General features: G+C 43.9%; 3 protein-coding genes across 5 annotated transcripts; all 3 read left to right on the forward strand.

The window, feature by feature from the left end:
- The first annotated feature begins 2,478 nt into the window (after window positions 1-2,478).
- On the forward strand, window positions 2,479-6,473 carry ttc29 (tetratricopeptide repeat domain 29). Its single transcript, XM_053416392.1, has 11 exons — window positions 2,479-2,632; window positions 3,133-3,195; window positions 3,278-3,337; window positions 3,480-3,640; window positions 4,230-4,397; window positions 4,485-4,697; window positions 4,922-5,007; window positions 5,164-5,255; window positions 5,609-5,732; window positions 5,829-5,918; window positions 6,083-6,473. Exons 2-11 carry the CDS (start codon window positions 3,137-3,139, stop codon window positions 6,137-6,139), a joined length of 1,110 nt encoding a protein of 369 aa, XP_053272367.1. The 5' UTR covers window positions 2,479-2,632; window positions 3,133-3,136; the 3' UTR covers window positions 6,140-6,473.
- Window positions 6,474-6,805: 332 nt separating this feature from the next.
- Window positions 6,806-13,533, forward strand: slc10a7 (solute carrier family 10 member 7). 2 transcript variants are annotated; one of them, XM_053416423.1, is made up of 13 exons: window positions 6,806-7,041; window positions 8,149-8,231; window positions 8,319-8,455; window positions 8,981-9,056; window positions 9,220-9,258; window positions 9,340-9,375; window positions 9,644-9,727; window positions 9,824-9,989; window positions 10,405-10,456; window positions 10,614-10,687; window positions 11,029-11,174; window positions 11,295-11,340; window positions 11,965-13,533. In XM_053416423.1, exons 1-12 carry the CDS (start codon window positions 6,942-6,944, stop codon window positions 11,313-11,315), a joined length of 1,014 nt encoding a protein of 337 aa, XP_053272398.1. In that variant the 5' UTR covers window positions 6,806-6,941; the 3' UTR covers window positions 11,316-11,340; window positions 11,965-13,533. The 2 variants fall into 2 exon arrangements, with proteins under 2 accessions (XP_053272398.1, XP_053272397.1); XM_053416422.1 differs by lacking the exon at window positions 11,295-11,340.
- Window positions 13,534-21,347: 7,814 nt separating this feature from the next.
- On the forward strand, window positions 21,348-27,010 carry LOC128430524 (uncharacterized). 2 transcript variants are annotated; one of them, XM_053416620.1, is made up of 12 exons: window positions 21,348-21,507; window positions 23,016-23,083; window positions 23,293-23,393; window positions 23,476-23,598; window positions 23,726-23,837; window positions 24,137-24,200; window positions 24,398-24,438; window positions 24,602-24,786; window positions 25,253-25,336; window positions 25,540-25,781; window positions 26,260-26,364; window positions 26,688-27,010. In XM_053416620.1, the coding sequence occupies exons 2-12, from the start codon at window positions 23,023-23,025 to the stop codon at window positions 26,713-26,715; spliced, it is 1,146 nt and encodes a 381-aa protein (XP_053272595.1). In that variant the 5' UTR covers window positions 21,348-21,507; window positions 23,016-23,022; the 3' UTR covers window positions 26,716-27,010. The 2 variants fall into 2 exon arrangements, with proteins under 2 accessions (XP_053272595.1, XP_053272596.1); XM_053416621.1 differs by having other exon boundaries at window positions 23,296-23,393.
- The last annotated feature ends 909 nt before the right edge of the window (window positions 27,011-27,919 follow it).

Consider the following 27,919-nt stretch of genomic DNA (forward strand, 5'->3'; position numbering starts at 1 on the left):
TCTCTCTCTCTCTCTCTCTCTGATCGCCCCCTCCTCTCCTCTTTCCTCCCCCTGAGAGTGTCTCCCCCCTAACCTCCTCTCCTCTTTCCTTCTCTTCTACTCTTTTTTTAAATGTGTTTACACACAAGAGAGAAGACGAAGAGAATGAGAAGAACATTTTAAATTTAAAAACATTGAATATTAACTAAAGATAATAAAGACTGACGAGTATGGAGACAATTTTCCCCAGTGAGGGAGAAAAAAACATCAAACTGACTTGAGGCTAAATCTAAATTATAAAAGGTCAAATGATGAGGTCAAAATCATAGTGATAAGATATAAAATCTTAATTAAAAGTTGAGATTTTGAAAATGACGCAGACGTTGTTTGAAGAAAATTATTCCACAGTTTACGACTCGTCTCCTTTTTCAATTTGTTATAGTGGAACAACTCATAAACACATGAGGTGACATTAACACACAGACACACACACACACACAAACACACACACACGTAATTGAAACCAAGCCATGTTTTTAACCAATTTTCCCTTTTAGACTTCCCTGATGAAACGAGGTTGTGGAAACAGTCAAACAATAAAATTAGTTCCTGCGTCTGAACGACAAATTCACTTCAGTGGATTGTTTGAACACAAAGTGAAGCCAGACTCAGTTTACTACACCGAGAGTTTCCCGTTTGTGTTTGAAGCCTTTTTACTGTTTCTTGTTTCTGATTGAAACAACAAAGAATTAAATCTGTTGCGAGGAGTTTCTCAGACGTCACAGGGAAGTACTTTGTTTTTCTATTTCATTTAGGAAGGTGCCACACTCCCAGTGTCTGTGTGGCTGTCCTCTGGCTTCAGATGGGAATCAGGTTAAATGGTAGACAATAAACTAAATGTGGGTCTGAATGTCGGAGTCAGACTCTTCTTCAGGATACGTGATCGAGGTTTAAACAACTGTCAGCGACACGCAGCCTGCTCTCCCTGAGTGGGACGTGTCCGTGTTGTGATTACACATCTGTTTACACATCTGTATCTGTGTGTTGCTGTGAGGCTGCAGTGACCTCTGACCTTCTGTCAGGCTGACGTCACGTCTGTACGAGTGACTGACTCTCACTGCAGATATTCTACTGTGTGTGTTTGTGTGTATGTGTGTCTTTGTGTCTTTGTGTGTGTGTGTGTGTGTGTGTGTGTGTGTGTGTGTGTGTGTGTGTGTGTGTGTGTGTGTGACTGTTAACGCAGAGATAAAAGGAAGGCTCTACGTGACTTGAACCATGCAGGATTTTAACTTTTACTTGTTTGAGATTTCCTCCAACGCCGTGGGAAAAAAACTAAATGTGGAAAATCATTAATCAACAGACGAGCCCAGAATAAGACCAAACATATACAAATGCTGACAATAGAATACCATAGAATAGATCTGGAAAGATTAAATATTATTTAATTTAATGTTTAAATGACTTTAGCTTCTTTATTATCAGTGCGTGTAACTGTCACATTGGATCTGGTGCCAGATGAGAACGTTTGAAGAAGCAACCGAGACAAAGAAAAAGGGAATAAGATCATTTTGTTTATTAACTTACATTTATTTGCTGACTTAATTACAGAGAGGAAAAAGATAAATGTTGTAAGTGTAAATACTTGTTAAACACTTTAAAGTGTCACTTTGTTATTCGTTGCCACAAGTGTAAGAAAAATAAGACACGGTTCGCTTCTGGCTTTTCACGAGCGAAACTGGTTAATGAACAAATGAAGCTGAAGAACAAACGAGTCGAACCAGAAGCAGATTCTCAGACAGGAAACAGCCGCTGCAGATCTCCACCACCAACATGGAGCTTTACTAGAAGCTCTTTGATCCCATCACCACAGAGTTTCCGTCACTGCTGTGGTGAGATGGAAAAGGTTCCCTCCAACATCTGAAGAGGAACGTGTGTGTTACACCGGCAGGAAATCATATTTCTCCTGCAGATGCTTGAATATTGTGTTTGTGAATCATTTTCTTTTACCCGAGTACGATTTAAATATCTGGTCTCCTCACTAGGTTCCATGTAAGAATTGATTTTCATGGTGTAAAAATCAAGACAAATGTTTTTTTTTCAAGATGTGAACTGACTTGAGTGAGGAGCAACTTTTAAAAATTAAATATGAACCATGTTCAAATGATATAAATTCCACATAGACTACTATAGAATAACAATAATAAGTGTAGAATTGACAGTAAAAAACTTTATAAAAGGGAGGACTGGTTCCATACAGCACATGTGGACATAAAGGGAAAAATAAATACATAGCACCTTGAATCATGTAAGAATAATTATAGTATTTATTAATAACTTAACAAAGTTCGGGCTATAAAAGGGATTGGTGGTGCTTTTATCTCAGTTAAAGGAGGAGAAACCAGGTCGAGTTGTTTTGGAATGGATCCAGGAACCAGGAACCAGTGCTCAGTGCTGGAATGCGGCCCGTGCATCTTTTTCCATGGTGACGGTGACGCCTTTCGGACACCGGAAGTTTCGTTTTCAGCTGCGGTGAAGTTTCTGTTTTTGTTGTTGTTGTTTGTTTTACGACTTTAAACCGAACGTAAAGGAAAACACACGCGCATTCTAACTGTTTTCACTAAAGCGACAAAGAAACTGTGACGTTTTAAATAAGGTGAGTTATAGAAACGGTTGCTAACTTTAGCTAGGTGTTAGCTAGGTGTTAGCTAGGCTCTAGCCATATTTAGCTAGGTCTTTACAATGACTAATTGATTCTTATTTGATTGCAGTAGAAACAAAACTACATTAATCAGAAAATAAACAAACAAACAAAACCTGCAAATTTAGCAACAAATGAAAAGGTTGTGAGGTTTTGTTAAATGCTGCAGATTGCGGTTATTAAACGTGGAGGTTAAATAAAAAAGCAAAGTCAATTGTAATTGTCGTCAGATACACGGATTGTGTGTCTGCTGGGTGTATGTCTCCATTAGTTTGATTGACAGGTGAAGATGAACGCTACTGAAGTGCTCGGCCCAGGTGTGTTTATGTGTTTACCAGGAAATAACATGCAACAGCAGGGACATTTATTACTCAAATTCTGTTTTGTGTGTGTGTGTGTGTGTGTGTGTGTGTGTGTGTGTGTGTGTCTGTGCGTGTGCGTGTGTCTGTGGTCAGCAGGATGAAGGAGTCGGTATCGGAGGAATCGGCTCAAGTCGCTTCCAAAGAAGAAATTTCACAGTGAGTTCAGTTGAAGTTTCAGTGTGACTCCATTGATGTTTGAATGTGATGTTTGTTCTCATCTGCGTCACAATGGAACCAGGTTCAGAAACAGCCTGAAACAGAACATCTGTGTGCAGATGCTCCAAGAAGGTCACCACAGGTAAATCAACCCCACACTTAGACTCAAGGGGGAGGTTCACTGTTGGTTAAGGCACAAATAAAGAATGTTGAGGTAATCAAGACTAGAGGAGAATTGTTGTTGTCTCCGCTGCCGCTCTCTCCTCCCTCTCTCTCTCTCTCAGGTCGTTCTCTGAGCTCTTCTCTCTGCTGCGGTCGGACCACGATCGCAGGGCGGCTGAACCGGGCTCTGCTCTCCAGCTTGATGTTCCACTGGAGGAACATCGAGAGAAGCTGGAGACGGTGAAGCTGCACCTGAGCCGGGCCGAGCAGGCGGAAAGGACCGGTACGATCACCTACACATTAATATATCATAATAAACAATTCTTTATTAAAAAGCCTGAAAACCACTACACATATGTTTACTAGTTTGTTGACTTGGGTTCTGACATTATCCAAAATGTTTATCACAATTGCATCATTGACAATAGTTGTGAAAACATCAACTCCCATGATCCCACACAGCTTCACGGCCTCATCAATCTTTAGTTAATGTTTTGATTGGGTGACCCCTAGTGGTTGAAGGTACAGATTACAGGTTTAAGACAGACACACCTTGGAAGTAGTATGTTATATGTTAATATAACATACTACTACTATGTTAAATATTGAATAAAAAACATTTGATTACATAAAGTGTGTATTAACTGATCAAATATGATGCAATTGAATACTTGCAGCCATGTTTATAGGATGTATGCAGAAAACAAGTCAAAATGTCCTTTAGTGAGATGTAAATTAACTGTTACATGGATGATTATACATGTCAATGAGGGCTTACTGTAAAATTATGGATTTTCTTAATGTAATTTTTCACATTGTGTTTCCTCTTTGTGTGTGTGTGTGTCTGTGTGAATGTGTGTGTGTGTGTGTAGGTTCCTGGTCCGTGGTGTGTGAGCAGCGTCTGTTCTTGGGTCGATATTTCTCGGCTCCTGAGGATCAGTGGCTGAGTTTGCACTTCTACCAAAGCTGTGCAGACACTGGGTGCTCAAGACCAGCCACTGAGGCCCGGGCCTGCATGGCTGAGCTCTACCTGCAGCAAGGCACACACACACACACACACACACACACACACTGTGGAAGTTAAGCTGAAACACTCAAATGTAATTCAGATCCTCTTGCCCCTGCAGGAGAGCTGGAGGAGGCGAAGCAGCAGGCGGAGCTGTGCGTCAGACAGGCTGAGGATGGAGGCTGGCTGGACTTGAGCGGTCGGCCCCTGAGGCTCCGGGCCTGTGAGGCTCTGTGGAGGATCTACGACACGTTAGCTGCGGCTCCGCTGATCGCTGCAAACTACACCGAAGCCCTGGAGCTGCTCAACAAGGGCTACATCATGGCCACTGAGTGTAGGTGTGAGTGTGAACGTTTGGAAGTGAATACATCAACAGGTGGTGTGACTAATGGATGCATTGGAACATGCTCACACACACACACACACACACACACATACACAACATCTACGATAATTATAGACTGAGAGGAGGTGGTGGTGTATGCGTTCACAAGAAAAGTAAATTTAACTTTGTGGGAAGTAAAAAATTTAGTGTGTAGTTTCCTGGGTCTGTTTCAGCTGAAGACAAACACTTTGAGGGGGAGGCGGCCTATCGACTGGGATTGGCCTATCAGCTCACAGGAGACCACAACACAGCCAAAAAGGTACCTGTGTGTCAATACTTGTTCGGAGGATACTTTCATTTTCAGTTTAGGTCTAAAGTTTAATGACCGTGCAAAAGATGTAGAGCACAGAATCATAATCATCATTGAAAATGGATCTGAATGTTATTTAATTAAATTATAAAACTGTTTGTCCAGTTCCTCAACACCTGCATGCAGATTTGTGGCACGATGCAGGACGCTGACGGACTGGGAAAGGCCTACAAGGCTATGGCCAAGTCTCTGGAGAGGTACACACAAACACACACACACACACACACAAACAAACACACACACTCGCACCCACTGACTCACTCAGTGTATTGACACAGTTACATCTGACTGATTACTGTACTGCTTGTACTGTACCTACTCATCTCATTTGCATCCTGGTGGCTGGCTGCAGTATAGGTTATAAACCTCCTCCATGTTAGCAGATGGGACATGGACCAAAGTAAAAAACATCAAAGTAGACGTTAAATAGATATTTGTCAAAGATGGTTTCTGTCATGTTGGTAGCTCTTATCACAATGATGGATGTACAAATGTGTGTGTGTGTGTGTGTGTGTGTGTGTGTATGTGTGTGTGTGTGTGTATGTGTCAGTGAGGGTAACACAGACGAGACAGTCCATTGTCTGGAGAAGTTGGTTGACATCACTCGTAGCACTGGACAGCAGGACAACCTGGCGGACGCCTGCCTGTGTCTGGGCAACATCTACTACAACACGGTATAAAACACACACATTTAATTGTTTGCATTATGCTTTCTCTCTGTCTGTCTCTCTGTCTCAATCTGTCCTGTCTCTCCTGTCTCTCTATTATAGCATCAGTATAGCAGAGCCTGTGAGTTCTTCCTCCAGGGTTTTGAAGTTGCCTGTGGCATCGGAAACGTGGATCTGCTGCAGAAAGCACAGGTTCATGTTCATCACCTGAGATCATGTTTCACACCCGTCCACTTCTTTCTTTGGTTGTTTGTTGCGATATTACACAAAAGATAATAAAGATGGTTTATCCGACCTCCGTTTCCCTCATCCTCATATACATTCACACCTGTTCTTCTTCCCTCTCCCCCCCTCAGGTGTTGCTGGGCTGCGCTCGTGCTGACGTGAAGTCGGCCTCGCCCGCAGCCCAGTGACGGCTGCTGGTCTGGCAAGAGATGAGAGGAAGTCAGGAGCTGGTTAACGATGCCGGTGAAGAAAAAACAAAACCAAAACATTCTCCTTTATTCCTTAAACAGTGTAAGACATGTAGATGAACATTTTACTGCACATAAACATTAAAAGAACATAAACAGACAAAGCTGTTTGATAAATTATTTGTATTATTCACTTTGAATGTGTTTCATGTAATCTCATTTGTTTGAGAAATGTTAAATAAATGATTAATACAGAAGAGGTATGACGAGGGTTACAAAGTTCTTCAGCTGTTGGTTTTATTAAACCTTATCATCAGATCGTTTTTAACTATTAACACTCCTATTAATTTTTTCCTGTGATTGTATTCTGTTTTTACAATTTTCTCAAGCTAACCCTCCTTTAATAAAATAAAACATCATAATACCAATACTAATACTAATCAAGAAAATCAGTTCACGTAGAATTTTATAAGAAAGATTCCCTTAAGATAAAAAAATAACATCATTAAACATTGGAATCTGATCTCGTAAAAAGAGAGAAAGAAAAACATACTTTGTACCTGTGTTGTTTTTTTTACCTACATTACGGTAACTGAATATAAACGCTGCGGCGCCTCTGCTTCACTCGTTACGGTGGAGCTGCGGCCCATGTGACCGGAAGCAGGTCCGGATGTCCCGCTGGTGTTTTCTGACGGAACATCCTCCTGAGCAGGAGAAGAAGCTTGTGGAGCTGCGAAGCCTCGGGTCCGGCTGGAGTGACGGGGGACGCCGGGGTTATCAGCTGGAGCCCGGGGGCTGAAACATGGGCCTCCTGGCGAGGGTCCGGAAGGAATGGTTCATCATCGGGATCGTGGTGGTGATCTTATCCGCCAAACTGCAGCCCAGCTTCGGCGTGAGAGGAGGTGAGCGGGTCAGAGTTTGACAAGCGGAGGTTAGGAAGTTCACCGCAGTTATTTAGAACCAACAGGATCAGAGTTAAAGTATCGAACAAAGACAAACTTTACACTTTAAACTAACTGGGGACAGTCGCTGAATAAATCGTCTGGTGAGTGATTATTAAATCTGCGTTTAACTGGAAATAAACTCACAACTTTCACTTTGTCTCTGTCCACGGACATGAAGGGGTGCGGCGGAATTCGTCTCCAACCCGGTAAATACACGTTATCTCGTGTATGTGAGTTATGCCGAATTAAAAATTGGATCCTACTGTCGGAGATTATGTAAAAATGAATGACAACCTACACGAAAATGTTCGTTTCAAAGGGAGAAGAATGTAAAATAGAGGAATTTCCAAATGGCAGATTGCTATTAAAGTTGGAGTTTGTGTGAGTGCGGTGACACGTTGCACTCATCAGCACTAATGTAAACACTGCTCCGCGCTCCCGTGTGCGCGCCCTCGCTGGGCTGAGTTCCATACTTGAACCATGTGGGACTCACCTGAGGCGCTGAAGTTGGTGACAGTTTGGACGTTGCTCATTGGCCATTAATACTTCAATTAGAGATAATTGATTCTGACAGCTTCCATGTCACGTGACGCTCTGACTCCAAACCGACAGCTGTGCTCATCAAGGGTAATAATACAGTTCAGCAAACCCATCTACCTGCTGCTGTTAAGTCAAGAAGAACGAAAGCTGTGATAAAGATAAGTCAACATGTCGGTCGTGACCTAAACTGATAAGTGGCCTCGTTCACACCTTCACATGTCGACCTGGTGATTAGATAAACTCTGCTACTGTCTGTGTGCTGCATTCAGGTGCACTGGGGAAACCGCAGCTTTAAACTGCAGAAGACACAACTGCTTCAGTCTAAACTCTTGTTCAGTCAAATTGTCTGAGTCCTACTTTACATCTACTTAAATGAATTGTGATTAAATCCCTATTCGGTGTTAAGATTATAAATTACTATTAATATGTCAAAATGGAGGTGTCAGTGGTAAAGAAACGTCTCTCTCTCTCTCTCTCTCTCTCTCTCTCTCTCTCTCTCTCTCTCTCTCTCTCTCTCTCTCTCAGGTCCACTGAAGCCAGAGATCACCATCGCCTACGTTGCCGTCTCACTCATCTTCTTCAACAGCGGCCTGTCGCTGAAAACTGAGGTGAGACAGTGACTGACACCAGCTCTCCACCTTCTCTCATGTGTCATGTGTCATGTGAGTAATAAAAATCTGATTCTGTCTCTGCAGGAGTTGACGAGCGCGCTGCTTCACGTTCGCCTCCACCTCTTCGTGCAGTCGTTCACGCTGGTCTTCTTCCCGCTGGCCATGTGGCTGCTGCTCCGAGTGCTGGGGCTCACCTCCATCGACCAATGGCTGCTCAGAGGGTAGGAAGAGTGGGTCTGTGAATGCCACCCTTTGTTCACGGCCCTCCCCTCACTGTACCTGAGGGGCGAGTTATTTACTCTGTGTGTGTGTGTGTGTGTGTGTGTGTGTGTGTGTGTGTGTGTGTGTGTGTGTGTGTGTGTGTGTGTGTGTGTGTGTGTGTGTGTGTGTGTGTGTGTGTGTGTGTGTGTGTGTGTGTGTGTGTGTGTGAAATCAAACTGATAATTAGACAGGAGGAACAACCTGATGATTAAAAGTCACATTTGATGTCTAATAATCCCACTGAGCTGCGTTCATGTGATTTATATGGTAACAAAGAGTTTAATGTGTAAACCGCATTTTATTTTGAAAAGCTCCTACTGCCAGGGGAGGTTATCTCTCTATGATCACTTTTTCGAATGTGATTACATCGTTCTAAATGTGTCTGACCTTTGACCTTTTGAACTACGGGGGTTAAGGTTTGTTCCTTGCCTTTTTCTTTTTCCCGTGCTCGTCCTCCTCTTCATCCTGCTGTCGTGGTTGCCTAGGTTGCAGACGGTGAGCTGCATGCCCCCCCCGGTGTCGTCAGCCGTTATCCTCACCAAGGCGGTCGGAGGCAACGAGGTAACACGCTCACATGTTCACAGGTTGTTTTCCTCCAGTGTTTGACGGGTGGTGTGATGCTGAAGAGCAACGAGCGGCGTGTAGACATGGTAACTGATTGTGTGTGTCTGTGTGTGTGTGTGTGTGTGTGTGTGTGTGTGTGTGTGTGTGTTTGTGTCTCCAGGCGGCCGCCATCTTCAACTCAGCGTTCGGGAGCTTCCTGGTGAGATGCTTTCAGGGTCGGACTCTGTGATTTATGAATGAACGTTGGTTCAGGGTGTAACTGTGTGGTTTGGTTCTGCAGGGAATCGTCGTGACTCCGGTGCTGCTGCTGATCTTTGTAAGTCCGACATGTGGAAAAACAAAATCACACTGTGAAGAAAGATGAAGGTCGAGTCTCCTTCCTCCAGAAAGGAAGATGTATATTTTAAAAAGTTGTTGGTGATTCTCAGACAAAGAAATCTAATTAATTAAGGACTTAACAACCTAAAATGTTGTTAAGACAAACACTGATACGTCTGTGAAAGGCTTGTGATGATGTCATTCCTTCCGTGTGTTGTAACTCCTCTCTCATGGTTCTCCTCCTTCTCCTCTTCCTCCTCCTGCAGCTTGGCTCCTCATCGTCCGTTCCCTTCTCCTCCATCTTCTCTCAGCTCTTCATGACGGTCGTGGTGCCGCTGGTCCTGGGTCAGGTATGAGTTTGTGTGTCAGTGTGTGGTGTGTTGTAGTTGATTGTACAGTGTTGGTCTCGGCCTGAACGTCTCTCTGGTGTGTGTTTGTGTGTTCAGGTGTGTCGAAGGTTCCTCAAGGAGTTTCTGGAGAGGAAGAAGCCTCCGTTCAGCGCCGTCAGCAGCGCCGTCCTCCTCATGATCATCTACACCACGTTCTGTGACACGTTCAGTAACCCCAACATCGAGCTGGACCCCACCAGTCTGCTACTGGTCGTCCTCATCAGTCAGTACTAGCGCCTGCCACTCACAGCACGTCTCAATGGAAACACGATAAGGCCAAAACATGTTGACAAAGCTGGAAACTTTCAGGAGATATTCCAGATTTTAATAATCTAGCGAAATAAAACAAGATGCATCTTTTTAAGATTTTATTCATTATTCAGGGTTAAAATAACACAAAATAAAACCCTGTCACCTTCTACATACAGTTTCCTTAAGGGAGAAAAAACTTGTGTCTAGCATGCTCCAGTTGTTACCACCAGGGGGTGACAGACCATCAGCCTGTGAGGATGTTCACACCATCCACTTATCCTGAGACTTTAGATAAAGCTAAATAAACTAAATGTTCATTGATCTCTGTTGATGTCAGTGAACTGGTGTAATTTTGAATGTCAACATGTTTTTTTTGCTCCCCACAGTTTTCTCCATCCAGCTCAGCTTCATGCTGCTCACCTTCACCTTTTCTACCAGGTGAGTCTCCTCCTCTGTTTTCCATCCTCCTTTACTCCTCCTTCTGTTTTTTTCTCCTCACTCTTTTTCCTGAGAGAACATGACAAATTGAAGGAAACTACCACTGTAAGGATGGAGGGTGTGAAAAATAATCTGACTCATGTTTGTTTCTTTTCAGGGCGGGTTCAGGATTCAGTCCTGCAGACACTGTCGCCATCATCTTCTGCTCCACACACAAGTCATTAACCCTGGGTAAACACACAACACACACACACCCACCCACACACTGAGTCAATCATGTCGTCTCCGCCTGCGTTTATATCATCAAATAACTAATTAAAACAGAAGTGATCGGAAACATGAACAAACATCAGTGTTATTATAAGATATAAACCATCTTTGACTAACTTTAACCTGGTTGATTTGACTTTTTGTACTTCGGTCCATGTCCCATCTGCTAACATGGAGGAGGCAGGGTTTGTGTGTTATACTGCAGCCAGCCACCAGGGCGCGATCCGGATGATTTGGCTTCACTTTTGGAGCCGTCTACGATCCAGATGTTTAATATCATCTTGTGTTTGATCCGTGTCCAGGTATCCCCATGCTGAAGATCGTGTTCGAGGGCTACGAGCACCTCTCCCTGATCTCGGTTCCCCTGCTGATCTACCACCCGGCTCAGATCCTGCTCGGCTCGGTCCTCGTGCCAACCATCCGCAGCTGGATGACCACGCAGCAGAAGGTACACGCCGATCGCCATCGACGCCTCAGTGCGCTGGTTCAGAGCTCCTAATCCGACCAGTTAACGGGCCGCGGGCTGCATTCCAAAACTCATCTGGTCACCTTTTCTCCTCTCCTACAGTCTAGTCTGTTGTTGCGATAGGGCCGCGTTCCAACACTACTGTCCTGTGAGTAGAGAGCTGACTCGAACGAACTGATTTAGTGATGGAGTAATGTCTGTAGGGATTCTGTGACGGTGCGTCCAGCAGCGTCCTGTGGGTCTTTCTAATGTCCGTTTAAAATCTGTTCTAATGCGATCTGAGTGAAACAGCTCCCCCTACTGGCAGGAAAAAACATCTGCTGCTGGACTCACTGCTGCAAATTCCCCAGCTTCACTTGAATCAAGACCCCGATGGGTTGAATGGGGTTAATGGTGGTGGTTTTAATGGTGATGTTTTAAAGGGCTAGTTGTTGTCCCCCCCCCTTGTGGTTCTACTGTGTCCGAAGTTGCTGCAACTTGACATCAGCTTCTGGCGCATCTTCTCTCTGAGCCTGAAAGGAAATGACCTAAGAACCTTTTGTTTTGTGACTTTGAATCAAAATCTCTAATCAATTCCTCGTTCGCCGTTTGTTCTTTTGAAATCAGATTATTTTTTAACTTCCTGGGACATTTAATTCTCTCTACTCTAATAATTGACACCGCCCCTGGTGACGGTTGGAGATTCACTGATCTTGCTCTTCACTCGTTTCTCTTACTTTCTGCTCTTGAGCTGAAGATCTCACTCTCTGACACTCGGTGCTTCTCTGTTCAGGTGGTGAAGACGCAGCCGCCGCTCCAGCCCATCTGACGGCGAGGAAATCAGTGTTTCCATGGTGTTTGCACTGCGATACAAAGTGGACTGTGGCGGAGTCATGTGTGCCTTTTATAACAACCAATCAACAGAGACCTCAGCGTGGCGAAGGAGACGAGTTGCCTTGATTTTCTCAGTTTCTACGTGAACGAAAGACTCTTGTATTTCCAACTTTTATATTTAAAAGAAGCTAAAGTACATGATTTATTTTTGTATGGAATAACCCAAAAGAATCCTGTTGGGTTTTTTTTTTTTGTAACAAAGAGGGTTTGTTATGAAATACAGCGACTGCCAACGGGGACGTGACGGGTGGAGTTACTGGGACCATTGTTTTTTTTTGTTTTGTTTTCTTGCTATTTTCTACATTTTTCTACAAATGTGAATGATTCCCGCACTTAACTTATCGATATAATAAAACTAAAGCTGAACGATCCGACTTTAAATGTACGGTGGAATATTGACAGCTTATCTTGATTGTTTTACAACTTCAGAAATAAGCTTTTGTATTTGTTGAGAAGGGAGCGGTCCTGTGGTGAAGGAATAATGTTGAACGAATGATCGATCCAATTAACGAAGGTACGACATGCACACTGTTGCCATGAATCTAATTTAACAACCAAAATATCATCGTTCTTCCCGGATCTATACACATTATTAGGTTTCCTTTTTTTTTTTTACATTATTCACAAATGTACTTAAACTGTACGTATATTTGTTCTTTCCTACGTTATTTGACGTACACGTCTGATTTGGACCAAGCAGGAAGCAGGAGTAGATTTTCATTTTTAAATCCAGTAGAACCACACAGTTGATACTACATATGTGTTTATGTAGATGGAACCGTGCTCTCCTTCCGAACAACGTGTTGCTGCTCACATTCGTATAATTGTGTCTTGGTGGGTCTATGTATGAATCTGTATGCAGACGATGCTCTGTTCTAAGTCTCATATGGTGATGTAGACTTACTGATATAATTTTTCCTTTTGTTTATTCCATTAACTGAAAATTTAAAATCCATTTTAAAGACATGAATGTTAGAGAAGCAGGAAGAATAGGAAAAGTAGGCGACGTTTCAGAGGTCGGGAACACATTCTTTTACGAGAACCAACCATCCAGGAGGGCAACAACCAATCAGAGCTGTGTGTCGTTGGGTGTCCTTGGTGCTCATGGGAATCACAAGTCTGTTTCTGGACCTTAATGTAACACAATTATCACCGACACACAAGAGTGATGGTACAGCCTCGGTCTCGGCTGTTTCCAGCATTGTTGGTAGAATGATCTCTAGAGTTTCTTCATAAAACCGACTCTACAGCACTATTGTCACTGTACTGGTCCTGATTGTCACTGTACTGGTCCTGATTATTGTCACTGTACTGGTCCTGGTTCGGATGTGTCCTGTCACCGTTTACAGTTGTCAGTTTAAAGTGCAATTGATTGATTTTCCAGCTGTTTATTTTACGATTTTGAAGATGGTGAGTTTGATATGTATGGGTAAATTAATTATAAGGAAAATAAAAACTTTATATTCTATGATATGTTGTGCTTATATCTCTTTTAAATGGACCAGATATGTGTTTCTTACATTTTGTTGTCTGACCGAAAGGAGAAGAACACTGATACTCCCAAGGAAGTATTGGCAGCTCATTAAATCCACTGACCCAGCTTGTGTTTGACAGATGGTCCTTCTGTCTCGTCATTTGAAGAAGCACGGCTAAAATAAGCCTCTCCAGCAGACCCTGGAGGCCTTGTGCTCTTCAGATCACACAATCAGACCCTCTGGATTGTATATGACTAAGCACAGCAGTGACACCCAGGACAATACACGTGACAGTGGAAAAATACTTTATTATTAAGTGCATCCAAAAGACATAAGTTTAAAGCTTTAATGTCTCCTGCTAAATCAGCACACGGAACTGGGATTTATACAAACAAGGTATACTGTTTATCTAGTTAAAAACTATACATTTTCATGTGAAAAAAGTGTCCACCATATGGTGTATGTCATCCTCGTGTCTACGATACCAAAAAAAAAATACTAGTTCTCTAAACATGTTGGTGACGGGAACATTTTATTCCAGTTTCACAAAAAGTTGTGAAGGAGGAGGGAAGAGAGTTTGTTCATACATGAAAACAGGATTAAAACACTTAATAACCTGCAGGATTGCTCGAGGCTGCAATAATATAGTTTATCAACATTTTTAGAAAGTGTAAAAGTATTAATGTCAATATTTATGTTCATGATTTGTAATCCTGTTAAAATAGCTTAGTGTAATTTGTGTTTGATTTAAAAGTGGTTTGGGGTTAACTAGCTCCCTACAACCAGGAATTGTTGGATGTTTGTGTTTTTCAGTTGTGGTTATTTCTGCCCTGACAGCCGCTCTGATCTTGAGACGTATTTTGATATCTTCTTTGTCCATTTGTTCATATATTATTTCATATGTTTCCTGTATGTCAGTCTCCAGGTGCTGTCAGTATATCGTACTCTGCCAGAAGCACAAAACTGTTCTCCCTGATTCTTCGGACTCGGACCAAGTCCCCACACTCCTGGACATGGATCAGGCCTCTCTCTCCTCTCTCTCCTCTCTCTCCTCGCTCATACTCTCTCTCCCTGTCGTTCAGCGTCACCGCTGTCCGTTTACCACAGGCCTGCCGGTACATGTACCTCACCCCAACCACCAGCACCATGCCTAAGCCCGCTGAGCAGCCCAGCAGCATGCCCAGCTCCCAGGCACTGTGCCGGGGGATGATGTTTGGATAATTCCCGTCTTTGTCTGGAGTTCCAGGGGGATTGGGAGGACGTTTTGATTTAGTATCAGTTTTGGGAAGGTGTGTTTTCAACTCGTAACCCAGATTTAGTTTAGGGTTTGGGTCCAGGTTTGGATGAGGTTCGGGATTCGGATGAACCAGTGTTCTCTGGGTCGCTGGGGTGAGGTCGGGCTGAGGATCTGATAGGGCATGATGATGCTGGATCAGCAAACTCTGGCCCATGGTCAGCTTCTGGGAGGGCACAGGGGAAGGAGAGGACGTGGGGGGGTTGTAGAGAGAGCGAAGGGGGGCTGGAGAGGGTCCGGGGTGAGGGGAGGTAGACTGGAAGGACGTAGATAACGAGGAACCCAGTGAGAAGGAAGATGATATTCCAGTCAAAGGAGGAGGTGAAAGCGAAGCAGAGGAAATGGAAGAGGTGGATGAGTCAGTGGAGGGGAGGGCTGATGAGATGGGGGAAGAAGAGGATGATGAAAAGGTTGAATCTGTGTTCAACTGTGAAGAGGTTAAGGGAGACGAGGAAGGATTAGTTGAGGGGACCGGGGGAAACAGGGGAGCTGCTGATGGGTGGTCGGAAGAGTACGTTACAGGATAAGTAGGGGAAGGTTGTAAAGCTGGGAAATGAGGAGGAACAGAAATTGGGGAAGGAGAAGGAGGAGCAGATTGTGCAGGAGCTGTTTTGGGTTGTTTTTTTAAAGATGAGGATGAGGAATGGGCGAACAATGTTGATCTTAAAGATGGATGTACCGTTACCTCGGTGGAACTTCCAGAGGGATAAAGAGGAGTGGGAGATTTAGGATTGATGAGAGTCGATGGAGGCAAACTAGGAGAGGAAGATGAGGCTGAAGATCGCAGGGTAGACCCGGAAGAATTAGGTGAAGGAGTGGTTGAGGGGAAAGCAAAAATAAGGGTGGTGGTTCTGATATTTGCTGGAGGCTGATGATTTGTGACGTCGTTTCCCTGATTTGAACCAAAGACTCGGTGAAACCTTGATGTGAAAAGTAAAGAGTTCAAAGATGTAGGAGTTACTGAGGGTTGAGTTTGCTTCAATTCAAAGGTGAAGTCGGGGGGTGCACCATTTTGGGAATTGGGCTGTGGTATGGGAGAGACACTCGGAGCCTCAGGTGGTGTGTCCCATTGGGATTGGTCTGTCCGGGGAGTTTGAGTGGAGATAGTTTGGGACAGGGCTTTGGTAAAGTTCCTCAGAGGGGCAGATGTTTGAAGCTGAAGGTAAGATGGCCTGGTTTCAGCCTGAGGCTTGGTTATATCACTCACAGGTTTGTAGAGTTCGCTAGGTTGGGCCTGAGATGGGGTTGAAATGGTGTGGGACTGGGGAAGGGACCTGCTTCCATTTTCATCTTTTATTAGACTAGTTTGGGATTCAGTCAGGTTGGTTCTCTGGGGCTTAAAGGAACTACTCTGGGTCTTGAACTTTACTGTATTAGTATGATCCTGGATTGGTTCTCTTGGATTGTAGGTACTGACTCTTGGGGAATTAGGACTGCTGAAGCTGTGATTGGTTGAACGTGTATATGCAGTGGTTTGGGTAGTTAAATTTGTTTTCCCAGTGGACCGTTTTGGAACCTGTAACTTTGTCTTTGCCTCTTTTGTTTCCATATCAGCATCATTTACAAGAGGGAAGGAAGAAAGGGACCAAGGACGGGTCAAGGTTTGAACAGTGATGTCTGGTAAAACAGGGGTAGTAGATCGGGTTTCTGGAGCCGTCTCAGCTGAGGAGATTGGGGATGTTGGAAAATGGGTGGACAGGAAAGGAGAGAGTTTGAGTTCCTCAGTATGAGTAACAAAGGTTCCTGTGTCAGTTTCTGCTTCTCCTGTCACACCAGTGAGGAATCCTGGGATCTCACTGCCACTGGAAGCATTTTGAAGAATTCCTGAAGTCTGTGGGCTGTTCCTGTCATTTCCTGCCTGGTTGGTCAGGTGGTCTCTGCCAAGGCTGGGACGGGTGACTGGTTCCAGGGACCTGTAGCGTTGGGTTCCAGTGCTTCCTGGTAGAATGTGTCCTGTGCTAGTAGCAGGGTTGGCTGTCTGGTTTGTTGGTTTGTTTGATGCGCTGTAGGCTTTGAGAGCTGTGAGGCAATAGGGTGAGAAAAGGAAAGAATCAGTGTCATTGAAGTGTAGATACGACAACAGGAAGAAGCAAACTTCAATCATGACACAGGTTTGCGTACCAGGCAGAGCAGCAACTTCATATTCCTGCAGTGCGGAAGTTTCTCCATCAACCTTTGTGGTTTTGCTCCCACTCACAGATCTGCGACTCCCATCATGCACCACTGCAGACTCAATACCTGCCCAATACACAAAGTAGGACTGCACCACTGTGATGCTGGAATGACAGAGTTTCGAGTGTTGTTGAATACAAATTATATAATTGTGGAAAAAAGCTATGGAGATATATAATCACACATTGACGTTAACTTTGGATTCTGATGACGTTTCTCTACATTTCCTTTCACAAATATTAGTAGACTACACTTACTAGAAGCGTATGTCACCCATGGGGGCATCAGGAGCTCTCCACACAAAGGAAAGGTTTCTCTTCAGCTGTTTATCAGAGTGGGTGAGGGTGTCGCCGTCTGAGAGGCAGCGCAGGGTGTGAGTTCCTGGAGGAGTGAGCGTCCAGGAGCCACCCATCGCCACTGGGCCGGCTCCTGTGGACCTGACGCCTGTTCCGACTCCACTTCTGGCCCGGACCCCGACTCCCGGTCCAGCTCCAGCTCTGCCCTCGGACCCCTCCACGCTCCGGGCCTGGAGCAGGAAACCCATGAAGTCCCGAGAGCTTCGGACAGTTACTGAGTATGGATACGAACAAACACAATGAAGAGATATCAAACAAGTTGTTGCTGTTGTTGTTGTGTTGTTACAATTTACTGTTAAATGAGGAGCCCAGGGGATGAAAGGGTTTAAGGTACTGATCATGCAGCATGCCCTATACTGTAGCCAGCCACCAGGGGGCAATAAGATGATTTGACTTCACTTTTGGAAGACGTCCTGACATCCATATTTATTCACAGTCTATGGATCAGGTTGGCTTAAAAGGTAATGTACGAGTACATTGGACCACAGACAGGACTTAGTAATTTATTGTGTCAATTTGTGAGTTAACGGACAATAAATGAATACTTCAGGTAGAAGTTAGTAGATATTAATCAAAGTGAGAGGAGGAGTTAGGGTTAAACATTTTTTTATTACTACCTGTGATTATTTGTCCAGGCAGGTAGGAGGAGGCCGACGTGCGCAGGCTGACGAAGCTGTGGAACAGGTCCTGGGGTTGAGCACGAATGTGACCAGGAATCATTTCTTGACAAGAGGTGCGGCTGGCCCCGCGGGAAAACGACAGGGTGGGTGGAGCCAGCGAGAATAAGACCACACCCACTCCCAAACAGAGGAGGGTAGACGGCATCTCTGCAGACAAACACAAATTATTATACACTCCTGATCAAAATTTTAAGACCAGTTAAAAAATTGCATGAATTTGCATTTTGCACTGTTGGATCTTAGGAAGGTTCTAAGTAGAGTTTCAAAATGCAAAAAGAAGAAATGGGAACAAGAGACCAAAAGTTGCGATCAGGCAATTTATTGAAAACAACAATTTAACTCAAATAGGCTGTTCATCAGCTGATCAAAAGTTTAAGACCACAGCTAAAAAAACCCCCTCCTAAAACAGAAATTAAAGTGTCAAAAACTGACTCAGTAAAGAGTAGCTCTACCATTATTGTTAATTACTTCAAAAATTCGTTTTGACATGCTTGATGCAAGTGTTTCCAAAAGGCTAGTGCGAATGTTGCGCCAAGTGGTGAAGATGGCTTCACAAAGGGCATCCACTGTCTGGAACTGAAGTCCCTTTTTGTAAACTTCCCTTGCCATCCATCCCCAAATGTTCTCAATTGGATTAAGATCAGGGGAACACGCAGGATGGTCCAAAAGAGTGATGTTATTCTCCTGGAAAAAAGTCTTGGTCAGACGGGCATTGTGAATTGGAGCGTTGTCCTGCTGGTTACCACACAGACGAGGGCCCTCAGTCATGAGGGAGGCCCGCTGCAACATCTCCACATAGCCAGCTGCTGTTTGACGCCCTGCACCACCTGGAGCTCCATTGTTCCATTGAAGGAAAAAGCACCCCAGATCATGATCATGCTCCCTTGCAAAGTCTAAACGGGCAATTTTGTGGCGTTGAAGGAGACGTGGCCTTTGAAGAGGTTTCTTGTTTTTGAAGCCCTTCCTTCGCAGATGCCGTCAGATGGTTATTGGGCTGCAGTCAGCACCAGTAATGGCCTTAATTTGGGACGAGGATCGTCCCGTGTCTTGACGGACAGCCATTCGGATCCTCCGGCTCAGCGCCGGTGAGATTTTTTTGGGTCTACCACTTGATTTTTTTGTTCCATAACCCTGAGGATCTTTTAAGAAATGCAAAATGACTGTCTTACTGCGTCCAACCTCAGCAGCGATGGCACGTTGTGAGAGGCCTTGTTTATGCAGTTCAACAATCCTACCACGGTGAGCTTTTTGCCTTTGCCATCAAGAGATCTTCACAGTGTGATTACTTGACAGGAAATGACATGGAATCCAAATTTTTGCACAGATTTAGGCTTTTAAAGGCTGTGGTCTTAAACTTTTGATCAGCTGATGAACAGCCTACTTCAGTTAAATTGCTTTTTTCAATAAATTGCCTGCTCACAACTTTTGGGCTCTTGTTCCCATTTCTTCTTTTTGCATTTTGAAACTTTACTTAGAACCTTCCTTAGATTCAACAGTGCAAAATGCAAATTCATGCAATTTTTTAACTGGTCTTAAGATTTTGATCAGGAGTGTACATATATTTTTTATTTTCAATTATGCACAGATTTGAACTCTCTTCTAAAGGAAGGATTATAAATCCAGGACTTGATCCAGTCCCTGTCTTCAGTGCAGCACATTGTGTTATTTAAAGTGTTTGCATGAAAATGCACATGCACAGAGACAGGACAGGTTGCAGCCCGGGTTCCTGTAATTTGACGACACCCTATAGCCACGTCAGACCACATTCAGTGCTGGATTAACCTCGGATATGTCATGCACATAGGTTAAACCAACTTTATACATGGTTCTCATTGTGTAGGTGAGTCGTTCAAATATTTGACTTTCAACCCCTGTGTTGTGACTGTCACGGTGGTGTACATTCAAGTCAAATACAAAGGGAAGATTAGAGATAGAAGACGGGAGGATTAACTGATAACACATGACAGAGAGAAATTCAAATAAACCAAAAAACGTTTGGTCCTTTGTCGGTAATTTAGGGGATTAAGAATATATTTGTGTAAACAACATAAGTAGATTAAAAGCTGTTTTAAATCCTTTCTCGTATTTAACGACACTTTTTATTTGCTGCTGTCTTGTGCAGTCAGAACATCCTCAATGATCAGACGTCAATGATCAGACGTATGTAAATAATTATAATATATATATATTACACAGGAACAGATGAGAGTGCGGATGAATCTATCCGTGAGCGTCCCTACCTCGTGGAGCAGCGACCGTCAGGACGTCCAGAAAATGTCTTTCTCTTCTTCTTTTTCAGTCTTTACAGTCCTGCACTTCAGTTTTTGTGTTGAGCTTCGCTTCAACCCCTGTGGACTGTCTGAATCCCAGCAGAGATCAGTGAGGGTGAATTTAAAGTTGGTTTGAGCTTGTGAGTGTGTGTGTGTGTGTGTGGTGGTGTGTGTGTGTGGGGGGGGGGGGTCTGACAATTTGGGTCCAGGATGTGGAGGGAGGGGGGTCGCATCCCTAAATCCACCATCACAAATAATTCATCACGGGCTGTAAGCAACGGCTTTATCAATAATTAATGGATTATTTATGGATGCTTTAAAGGTTTGAGGTTGTGAAAAATATTCCTCCAGGACTACACAATTTTTTTTACAAATGTAAGAAATTAAACTGAAAAACATTATATTCACATATAAAAAGTTTTAGCCCATTGTTTTGGACGTCTTGCTGCAAATTCACATTTTCTAGATTTCCACTTGTCTCTCCATCATGTTTCAATAACGTTATTTAGCAGTTGAACACGTGATCATGAACATGCTTGTTGATGTTTCAATGACGTTCTTTAACAATTATTCAAACTGTATAATTCACTGAAGACTCCAGAGGGGAAAGTCTGTCTTCTCTTTTCTCATGGGGGGGGGGGGGGGGGAGTTCTTTGAGATTAAGAAGACCACACACTCACACACAGACACTCACACACAAACAGGATGTAGACCAGCTGTAGCCGCCTCCCTCCAGGATCCCCCCCCAATTCAATCAAGCTTCACCAAATCACACATCAGTAAATATGTCATCTAAACACTTCTAGGGGAGGGGGGGGGGGGGGGGGGGTTCAGGTCATAATCTGAGAAGACAATTTTTGACTAATATTTTAAACCAGTCATAACGACGAGTTAAAAGAAGAAACCATAAGAATATTAAATAATAAATTGGTGGGCTGTAAGGTCTTGGTCAGGTGACGTCATGTCTTGGTTACTGAAACCTGAGCCCTGTATCTGTGACCCCGCCCCCGCAGGCTAATGGGAGGCCCTCCTGCATTGTCCCCCACTGTTTGCACCTCCTGGTTACACGGAGCTCAGATGAGACCGAGACCTGGTGAAAGATCAACAAGCTGCTGCTGCTCCACACCGACCTGAGGACGTGGGCCAAAACCACTGTATTTTTTTTTCCATTGAAGATACTCTGACATCACAGCAGGTAAACCCTAAATAATATTAATGTTTATATAATATAGGCTGAATAATATGATGAGAGTCTCCCTAATTAATTTATTTTACAAAGATCATGGGAATAAAAAAAAAAAAAGGAACCAAAGAAACACAAATTGTCACGGATATGGTGAGGACCCAAAAGCAGCACAGGCAGACGAAACACCAGTCGGTAATGACCTTTATTGTTCACTGCAGTCTTTACCAGTTCAAACAGTGGCAGGGTGAAAAGTCTTTGCTCCCAGTGATCATCTGCGAGATCTGAGCAGGAGCGAGCCTGGTGTCGCTGACTGAAGGTAAAGTCACGGGTTACCTAGCTGGCAGACAGGCCCAGTGGTGAGCTGCGTAGCCACAGAGCCGAGCAGGAGCGTAACCAGGAGGGAATAGGCGAAACTCGTGGTCGAAGACAGAAGGCTGAGGTAATATCCAGGGCCGAGACGAGGCAGGCAGGTCGGGGATCGGCAACAGGTGATCAGTCCGGGGAAAACACGCTGGAAGTCAGGCATAACACAAGACAATCTGGCACTGAAGCAGAGACAGGAGCAGGCTTAAATGCAGCCAGGGCTGTCACCACAGGTGTGGAGATTTGGCCTGGTGAGGAGGTGTGGCTGACTGGCAGAGTGGTGCAGAGACAGGTGAGTGGAAAAATACCAGCAGACAGGATATGAGCAGACTGTGACACAAATAAGTTAAATAATTGGTCTTAAATCTCTGTTGAGGCAGCTCAAAGATGAAGGACAGGTTCATCTTCATTTTTTAACATACTTTTCCATTCTGCTCTGTGTTCCTGTGATTCAATCAATCATTACAATTGTATTTGCCTCGCCCATATTCACAAATCACAATTTGTCTCATAGGGCTTAACATGGTGAGACATCCTCTGTCCTTAACCCTCAGCAAGAGAAAGGGAAAAACTACTAAAACCCCTTTTAACAGGGTAAAAATACGTAGAAACCTCAGAGAGACACATGTGAGGGATCCCTCACATGTCATCGTAATCCATGGTGATGTGGCCACAGCTGCGGCCCTGGATCTGTGGGCGATAAGGCAGAGGGACTCGGGGGAAGGGGTCAAGTCAGAAACATGTATTGATTTGATAAGGATGGAGAAGAGGAAGGAGAAGCTGGAAAGAGAAGCTCCGTATGTCATGTGTCATAAATTCCCTTTGCACGATCGGGTGTTTTTACCTTGTAAGTGGCAAAAACACCTTACCTTGCACAAGTGGAAAAAGGCCGTCCTAGAAATTTGTTTTAACTGATAATTAAAGGACAAGTCAGGATGGAAGATCACTCCCTCCTGACTGTTTCATTGGAAGCAGGGGTGATGTCGTCTAGTGCAGCTATGTCTTTAAAAAATATATCTCTAAGGTGTTTAGGGCCAAGCATTATAACCTCTGTTTTATCTGAGTTTAATAAGAACCATATCTGTTTGATCTGTGTTATAATCTGAACATGTATGAGTTTGTAAATGTTGTGTGTGTGTGTGTGTGTGTTTCAGACTATCCATGGTTTGTGTGTTGGCTCTCTTCCTCTTCCCCATACTCCTGACTGAATCCTTCTCTGCAGGTATGAAATGTGGACTCTCACTCAACAGGTTTTTGCTGACGCGATTGTTCCCCAATCATTAATGAACAGCTGATTTAAAAAACCGGAATGACAGAAGCTCAAACAGTAAACACGCATCAGCGTTGTACCTGCAGGCAGTTGGTGAACAAAGCAGTGAAGCATTTTGTCACCTGATAGTCTCCCAATGAGTTTTTGATCTGTCGTGTCAGCAGGGGAGGATCCAGTCCCTCCATGCCCACCTCAGTGGCTCCTGTTCGGGCAGAGATGCTTCGCCTTCTTCCCTGTGTGGAGCTCCTGGAGCAGCGCTAACGTAAACACAATGTCACATGTTTTATTCTCAACGTGTTTCAACTACTGTATGGTTTCAGTGAGGGTGTGTGTGTGTGTGTTAGTCTTTATGCTCTCAGACAGGTAGTCACCTTGTGTCGCTTCACACACCAGAGGAGAAGCAGATTCTACTTAAGCTAGCGAACACGAGCACTCATGTCTGGTTGGGCGGATTTCGCGTACAACAGGTGTGTGTGTGTAGTTTCAAGAGTTTGTTGTCAATTGTGTAATGTTTATGCGAGCTCCCGTTACTTTAAAAGACGTTACTTTAAATCACAAACATCCTCCTGAGTCGTCTTGTTTCTCTCTGTGGAGAATAACTCGTGGTTCTGGAGCGACGGCGCCCCCTTCAGGATCAGCGGCTGGACCAATCAGATGAGAGGGAAGAGGAAGGAGGGCGGCGTTTGCATGGAAATGGATCCAAAAAGTAACAAATTAAATATTAATATTTTCTCCCATAAAACCAGCAGGTAGCATCATTGTGAAATGTCTAATATCAATAATTTACATGAGTACATTATAAAGGTTATTTGATAATAATATAATGATCAAAAACAAGATACACATTTATCATAACTGTTAAATAATCCACAATCTATCAAACTTAAAATTTGGGAAAGTTAAAAAAATTTGTGGATCAGAAATATTTTAGCCAATGACTGCTAACCAAATATAGGGGCGGGTCTTCAAAGGCATCAACGAACAGTTGCTGGCATTTGTGTTTAGGTGGAGACCTGCACAGCGCCCCCTGTGGAGAACTCCGATTCTACATCTGCTCCATCAAAGTCAGGTGAGCTGCTTTTTTCACATATTTAACTTAAAGTGATTCTCGGACTGAACACAAGCACTTTTTACACCTCCAGGTGGCTCCGACGTGCAAATGCATGAAAATAAGAAAGTTTAAGTTGTGTGAAAACTAAGTCAACTCACTTTCACGTGTGGGCATTATTGTTTATTGTTTGTAATACTGATTTTGTTCTTCTCCAGTTCTGTCGACTTGCCCATCAGACGGAAGCAGGTCGAGCCAGGTGAGAGTCCCAGGTTCTGTTCACACCTGGGTTTTAGTAGTTTCAATTCACGGTGGCCTCACAAAACTACGTGGTTCTTCTAGTTTGTAAATGTGAAAGTTCTGCGTCCTCACATTAAAACTGTGACCAGATGGTGATGCTGAATTTCTTCTGTCTCTTCCAGGCATCGTCCCTGGTGTCAGTTTGTTTGACGTCATGTGGAGTCGCAGCGACGTGTTGGCGGAGGAGATTCTCCTCTCGTCCTCCTTTCTTGCTAAGCTGCAGTCCGGTCACATGCCGGAGCGCTGCTACACCAACTACATCCAGCAGGAGGCGCTCTACATGCACCAAGTCAGCAGCACTTTGGAGGTCAGAGGTCACCTAAAAGAACTTGTCCTGTTTTTCTTTCTGTCTTTCATTCTTTGTTATGTTTCCTTGTCTTCTTTTTGTCTTTTGTTTGTTTCTTGTTTCTTGCAAACATTTTTGACCTTTGAGTCATAAATACTACAAATGGAGGATTGTTTATATTCGTCAAAGATCTTTGTACAGATTGGAATGTTTAATAAGGGTTTGGTCTGTAGCCAAACCCTGAGCTACCCGGCAGTTATTTTTAAAAGACGCTGCTTTCACCGAAACCAGTGAAACCTTCAAATCAAGGTTTATTGTCACATGCACCAATGACAGCGTCATCAGAGCAGTGGAATTCTTGTGACCTGGCAGGCAACATCTACGCAGATGGTGTAATAGAAGCAGGAAGGATGACAATTGTGCCTCAGGCCCTTTTCTCAGAACTGGTGTGACGGGGTTGGTGATGAACTTATCTGGTTTCCCTCAGGTGCTGATCGGGGGTCTGCAGGAATCAAATGACATGAACTCACTGCTGCGCGACACATTCAAACAATACAGCTGCAGGAACCAGGTGAGAACCCCCGACAGACTCCAGTCTGTGCAGCGGCGGACACTGAGCTTGTTTAATTCATTGATTTAACATCCTTGATTTATATAAAACATAGAGATGGACAACTTATGGATAAGTTTGTGTTGAAAACCAAATGTGTGAGGTAAGGTAGCACGAATAACAGAAGGTAAACATCTATATATTTCCCTTGTCTCCTCCCCCAGAGCATCCCTCCTCCACTCCCCCCACAGTGGCTCCAGTTCTCCCTCCAGTCTTTCCACTCGCTGGTTCTGGAGGAGCCGGTCTATTGGCTGGTGGCTCTGTCGGCCCGGGCCTGGCTCCGTAGCTTCCTGGCTGAGGAGGTGCTACTCCAGAGCAAGCCTGGTCCCCAGCTGATGTCTGGGGTCGACTCCTCCTATTGGGAGTGGATCAGGCACAGTCTGCAGGAGGTGGCCTGGACCCACAGGTACATGATCACTGGAACGTCAGGAAACTACATTTATTAACATACACATTGAAATACAAATTTGTAAGAGTAGAATTTTAGACCATGACCTGTGGCATGACATTATTTACCTGAGAAAGTGACGAAGATGTTGAAAGCTTCAAAGCGGTTAAATGTTTGATTCCTTTACATGTATCTGGTAAAAACACGAAGCTATGGAGGGAGCATTGTTTACAGCAGCTCTGAATGTGTGTCATGCCCCCTGGTGGCAGAGTTGTACCCAGCATCTCAACATGAAGTCACAACGACTGTTCCCTGCCTTCACCTACACATTTAACCAATGAATTAGACGCATCCCTGTGATCCTGATCAGACGTTATAGTCACAGGGAGGAAGTTAAAAATCCCAGAGTGCTTTAGGATTGGACGCAGAACGATGAAACGCCCTTGAGTGCAGCGGTTAAAAGTGTATTTTTCCACTGTGTCTTTGTGTGTGACAGGTTCAAAGTGGTGATAGAAGAGAACCAGGACAAGATGGACATGTTCAAAGCGATCAACATCTTCCGAGAGCACATGATGAACCAGAAGAGCTTCTACAAAGCTGTGTAAGAACACGTCAATGACTGTGAAGAAAGATGGACGACATTACAGCTCCAGAAAGTGAAGCCGAATTGTCTAGATTGCCTAGAGTGTCCTCCACGTTAGCAGACGGGACATGGACCAGACAAAAAAATCAAAGTAAACCTTAAGTTGATCTCATAGGAGGACTTCTTTAATTTTTCGTAGTTCTTATCACACGGATGTATATGTTCAAATGTTACTGATTGTCTTTATACACAGTCATTCATTGTGTTCATAAGCAGTCGCTGATCATCTTTATATATAGCCACTGATGGTTTATATACAGTAACATGCGTTTCTCCTGCAGAGACTGTGGCGTTGACGATGAGGGCTGATGAAGAGGAGGAGGTCGCAGCAGCTGCTGAAGATGACTCACAACTAGTTTTTCTTGCTTCATTAAGGAACTGGGGTTAATATTATCTAAGTTTTCACTGCCTTTACTTCAGTAGTTTTATGATTTCCAGAGTTTCACGTTTTTAAGATCCATACAGAAGCTGAAGCTGTAAAAGACCTAACTTCCTGAAACCACGTAGTTTATTACAGAATGAGCGACACGCTGTGGTGTTACTGCTGAACACTGACTGTGAACAATAAAACAATGACAACAAAATAAAACACACGTGAAAGCGAGAGCTGCTACTTTGAGTCCACTTCATGTCTCAGCTCAGCCGTTCACAAACACCTGTCTCTGTCTCCCCCTACAGGCTGAGTTAGGACCCTGCACCATTAAACATGAGCACAGCTGCAAAATACTACTGCAGTATTTGTCTGGGTACTACTGATACCACTCTCATCAATATCCTGCTGTCAACATTGCTGATTAAACTACTTACAATAGTACGGTATCACTGTTTCTACTACTACCACTACAACAGGTAAAATTAGGCGGGGGGGGGGGGGGCTTAGTAATGTTTGGGTCTTTTCCAACATGAACTTTTCCAGTCTCTCCCTCCAGATCCGGCCCGGTTAGGGTTGGTTTGGATATTTGGCAGAAAAATAAAAACACCCTAACACTACCTGAACAGAACCCATCCAGTCTCTACTGGTTTCTATTAAGAATAAGTTCAGGTGTCAATTTGGTCCCCAACACAAAATCTTTGCCCCAGGGGCCATGAAAAGAGATCATCCGGCCGTGTTGATTGCAACAGTATTAACCTTAGTTAGATTCTTATGTGTATCTACTGGTTTCCAATTAGTTCTTTGAAATGTCTTATGTAAAATTAATTGCGGTTTTAATTTTGCTTGGATAAAGGCTTGTGCCCTGGTTCCCCCCCATCGTGTCCTGCCCTTGTGCAGTGATACGGTACACACACACACACAAACACACACAAACACACACGTACGTCTCTACTGGTTTCTAATAAGTAATTACCGAGTAAGTGCTGGTGTCCCTTTGGTGTCCAATGATATTTTCTTTGCCCCAGGGGCCATGAAAAAGGTTGATCCGGCCGTGTAGATTCTAACCTCACTCGGATTCTTGTGTTTCCTCCGGTTTCTAATCGGTTGGTTGAAATTTAAACGTAACTTTATTTGCGGATG

The sequence above is a fragment of the Pleuronectes platessa genome, chromosome 23 (genome assembly GCF_947347685.1).
Source record: "Pleuronectes platessa chromosome 23, fPlePla1.1, whole genome shotgun sequence".
Taxonomy (NCBI): domain Eukaryota; kingdom Metazoa; phylum Chordata; class Actinopteri; order Pleuronectiformes; family Pleuronectidae; genus Pleuronectes; species Pleuronectes platessa.

Excerpts from the sequence above, each read along its gene's own strand:
- ttc29 (XM_053416392.1), top strand. The coding sequence starts at position 3,137 with ATGAAGGAGTCGGTATCGGAGGAATCGGCTCAAGTCGCTTCCAAAGAA. Across the intron at positions 3,338-3,479 it reads CTCCAAGAAGGTCACCACAG|GTCGTTCTCTGAGCTCTTCT; the intron begins GTAAATCAACCC and ends TCTCTCTCTCAG. Across the intron at positions 4,698-4,921 it reads CTACATCATGGCCACTGAGT|CTGAAGACAAACACTTTGAG; the intron begins GTAGGTGTGAGT and ends GGTCTGTTTCAG.
- slc10a7 (XM_053416422.1), top strand. The coding sequence starts at position 6,942 with ATGGGCCTCCTGGCGAGGGTCCGGAAGGAATGGTTCATCATCGGGATC. Across the intron at positions 9,057-9,219 it reads AGGCGGTCGGAGGCAACGAG|GCGGCCGCCATCTTCAACTC; the intron begins GTAACACGCTCA and ends TTGTGTCTCCAG. Across the intron at positions 9,376-9,643 it reads CGGTGCTGCTGCTGATCTTT|CTTGGCTCCTCATCGTCCGT; the intron begins GTAAGTCCGACA and ends CTCCTCCTGCAG.
- LOC128430524 (XM_053416620.1), top strand. The coding sequence starts at position 23,023 with ATGGTTTGTGTGTTGGCTCTCTTCCTCTTCCCCATACTCCTGACTGAA. Across the intron at positions 24,201-24,397 it reads ATCTGCTCCATCAAAGTCAG|TTCTGTCGACTTGCCCATCA; the intron begins GTGAGCTGCTTT and ends GTTCTTCTCCAG. Across the intron at positions 25,782-26,259 it reads GAGGTGGCCTGGACCCACAG|GTTCAAAGTGGTGATAGAAG; the intron begins GTACATGATCAC and ends TGTGTGTGACAG.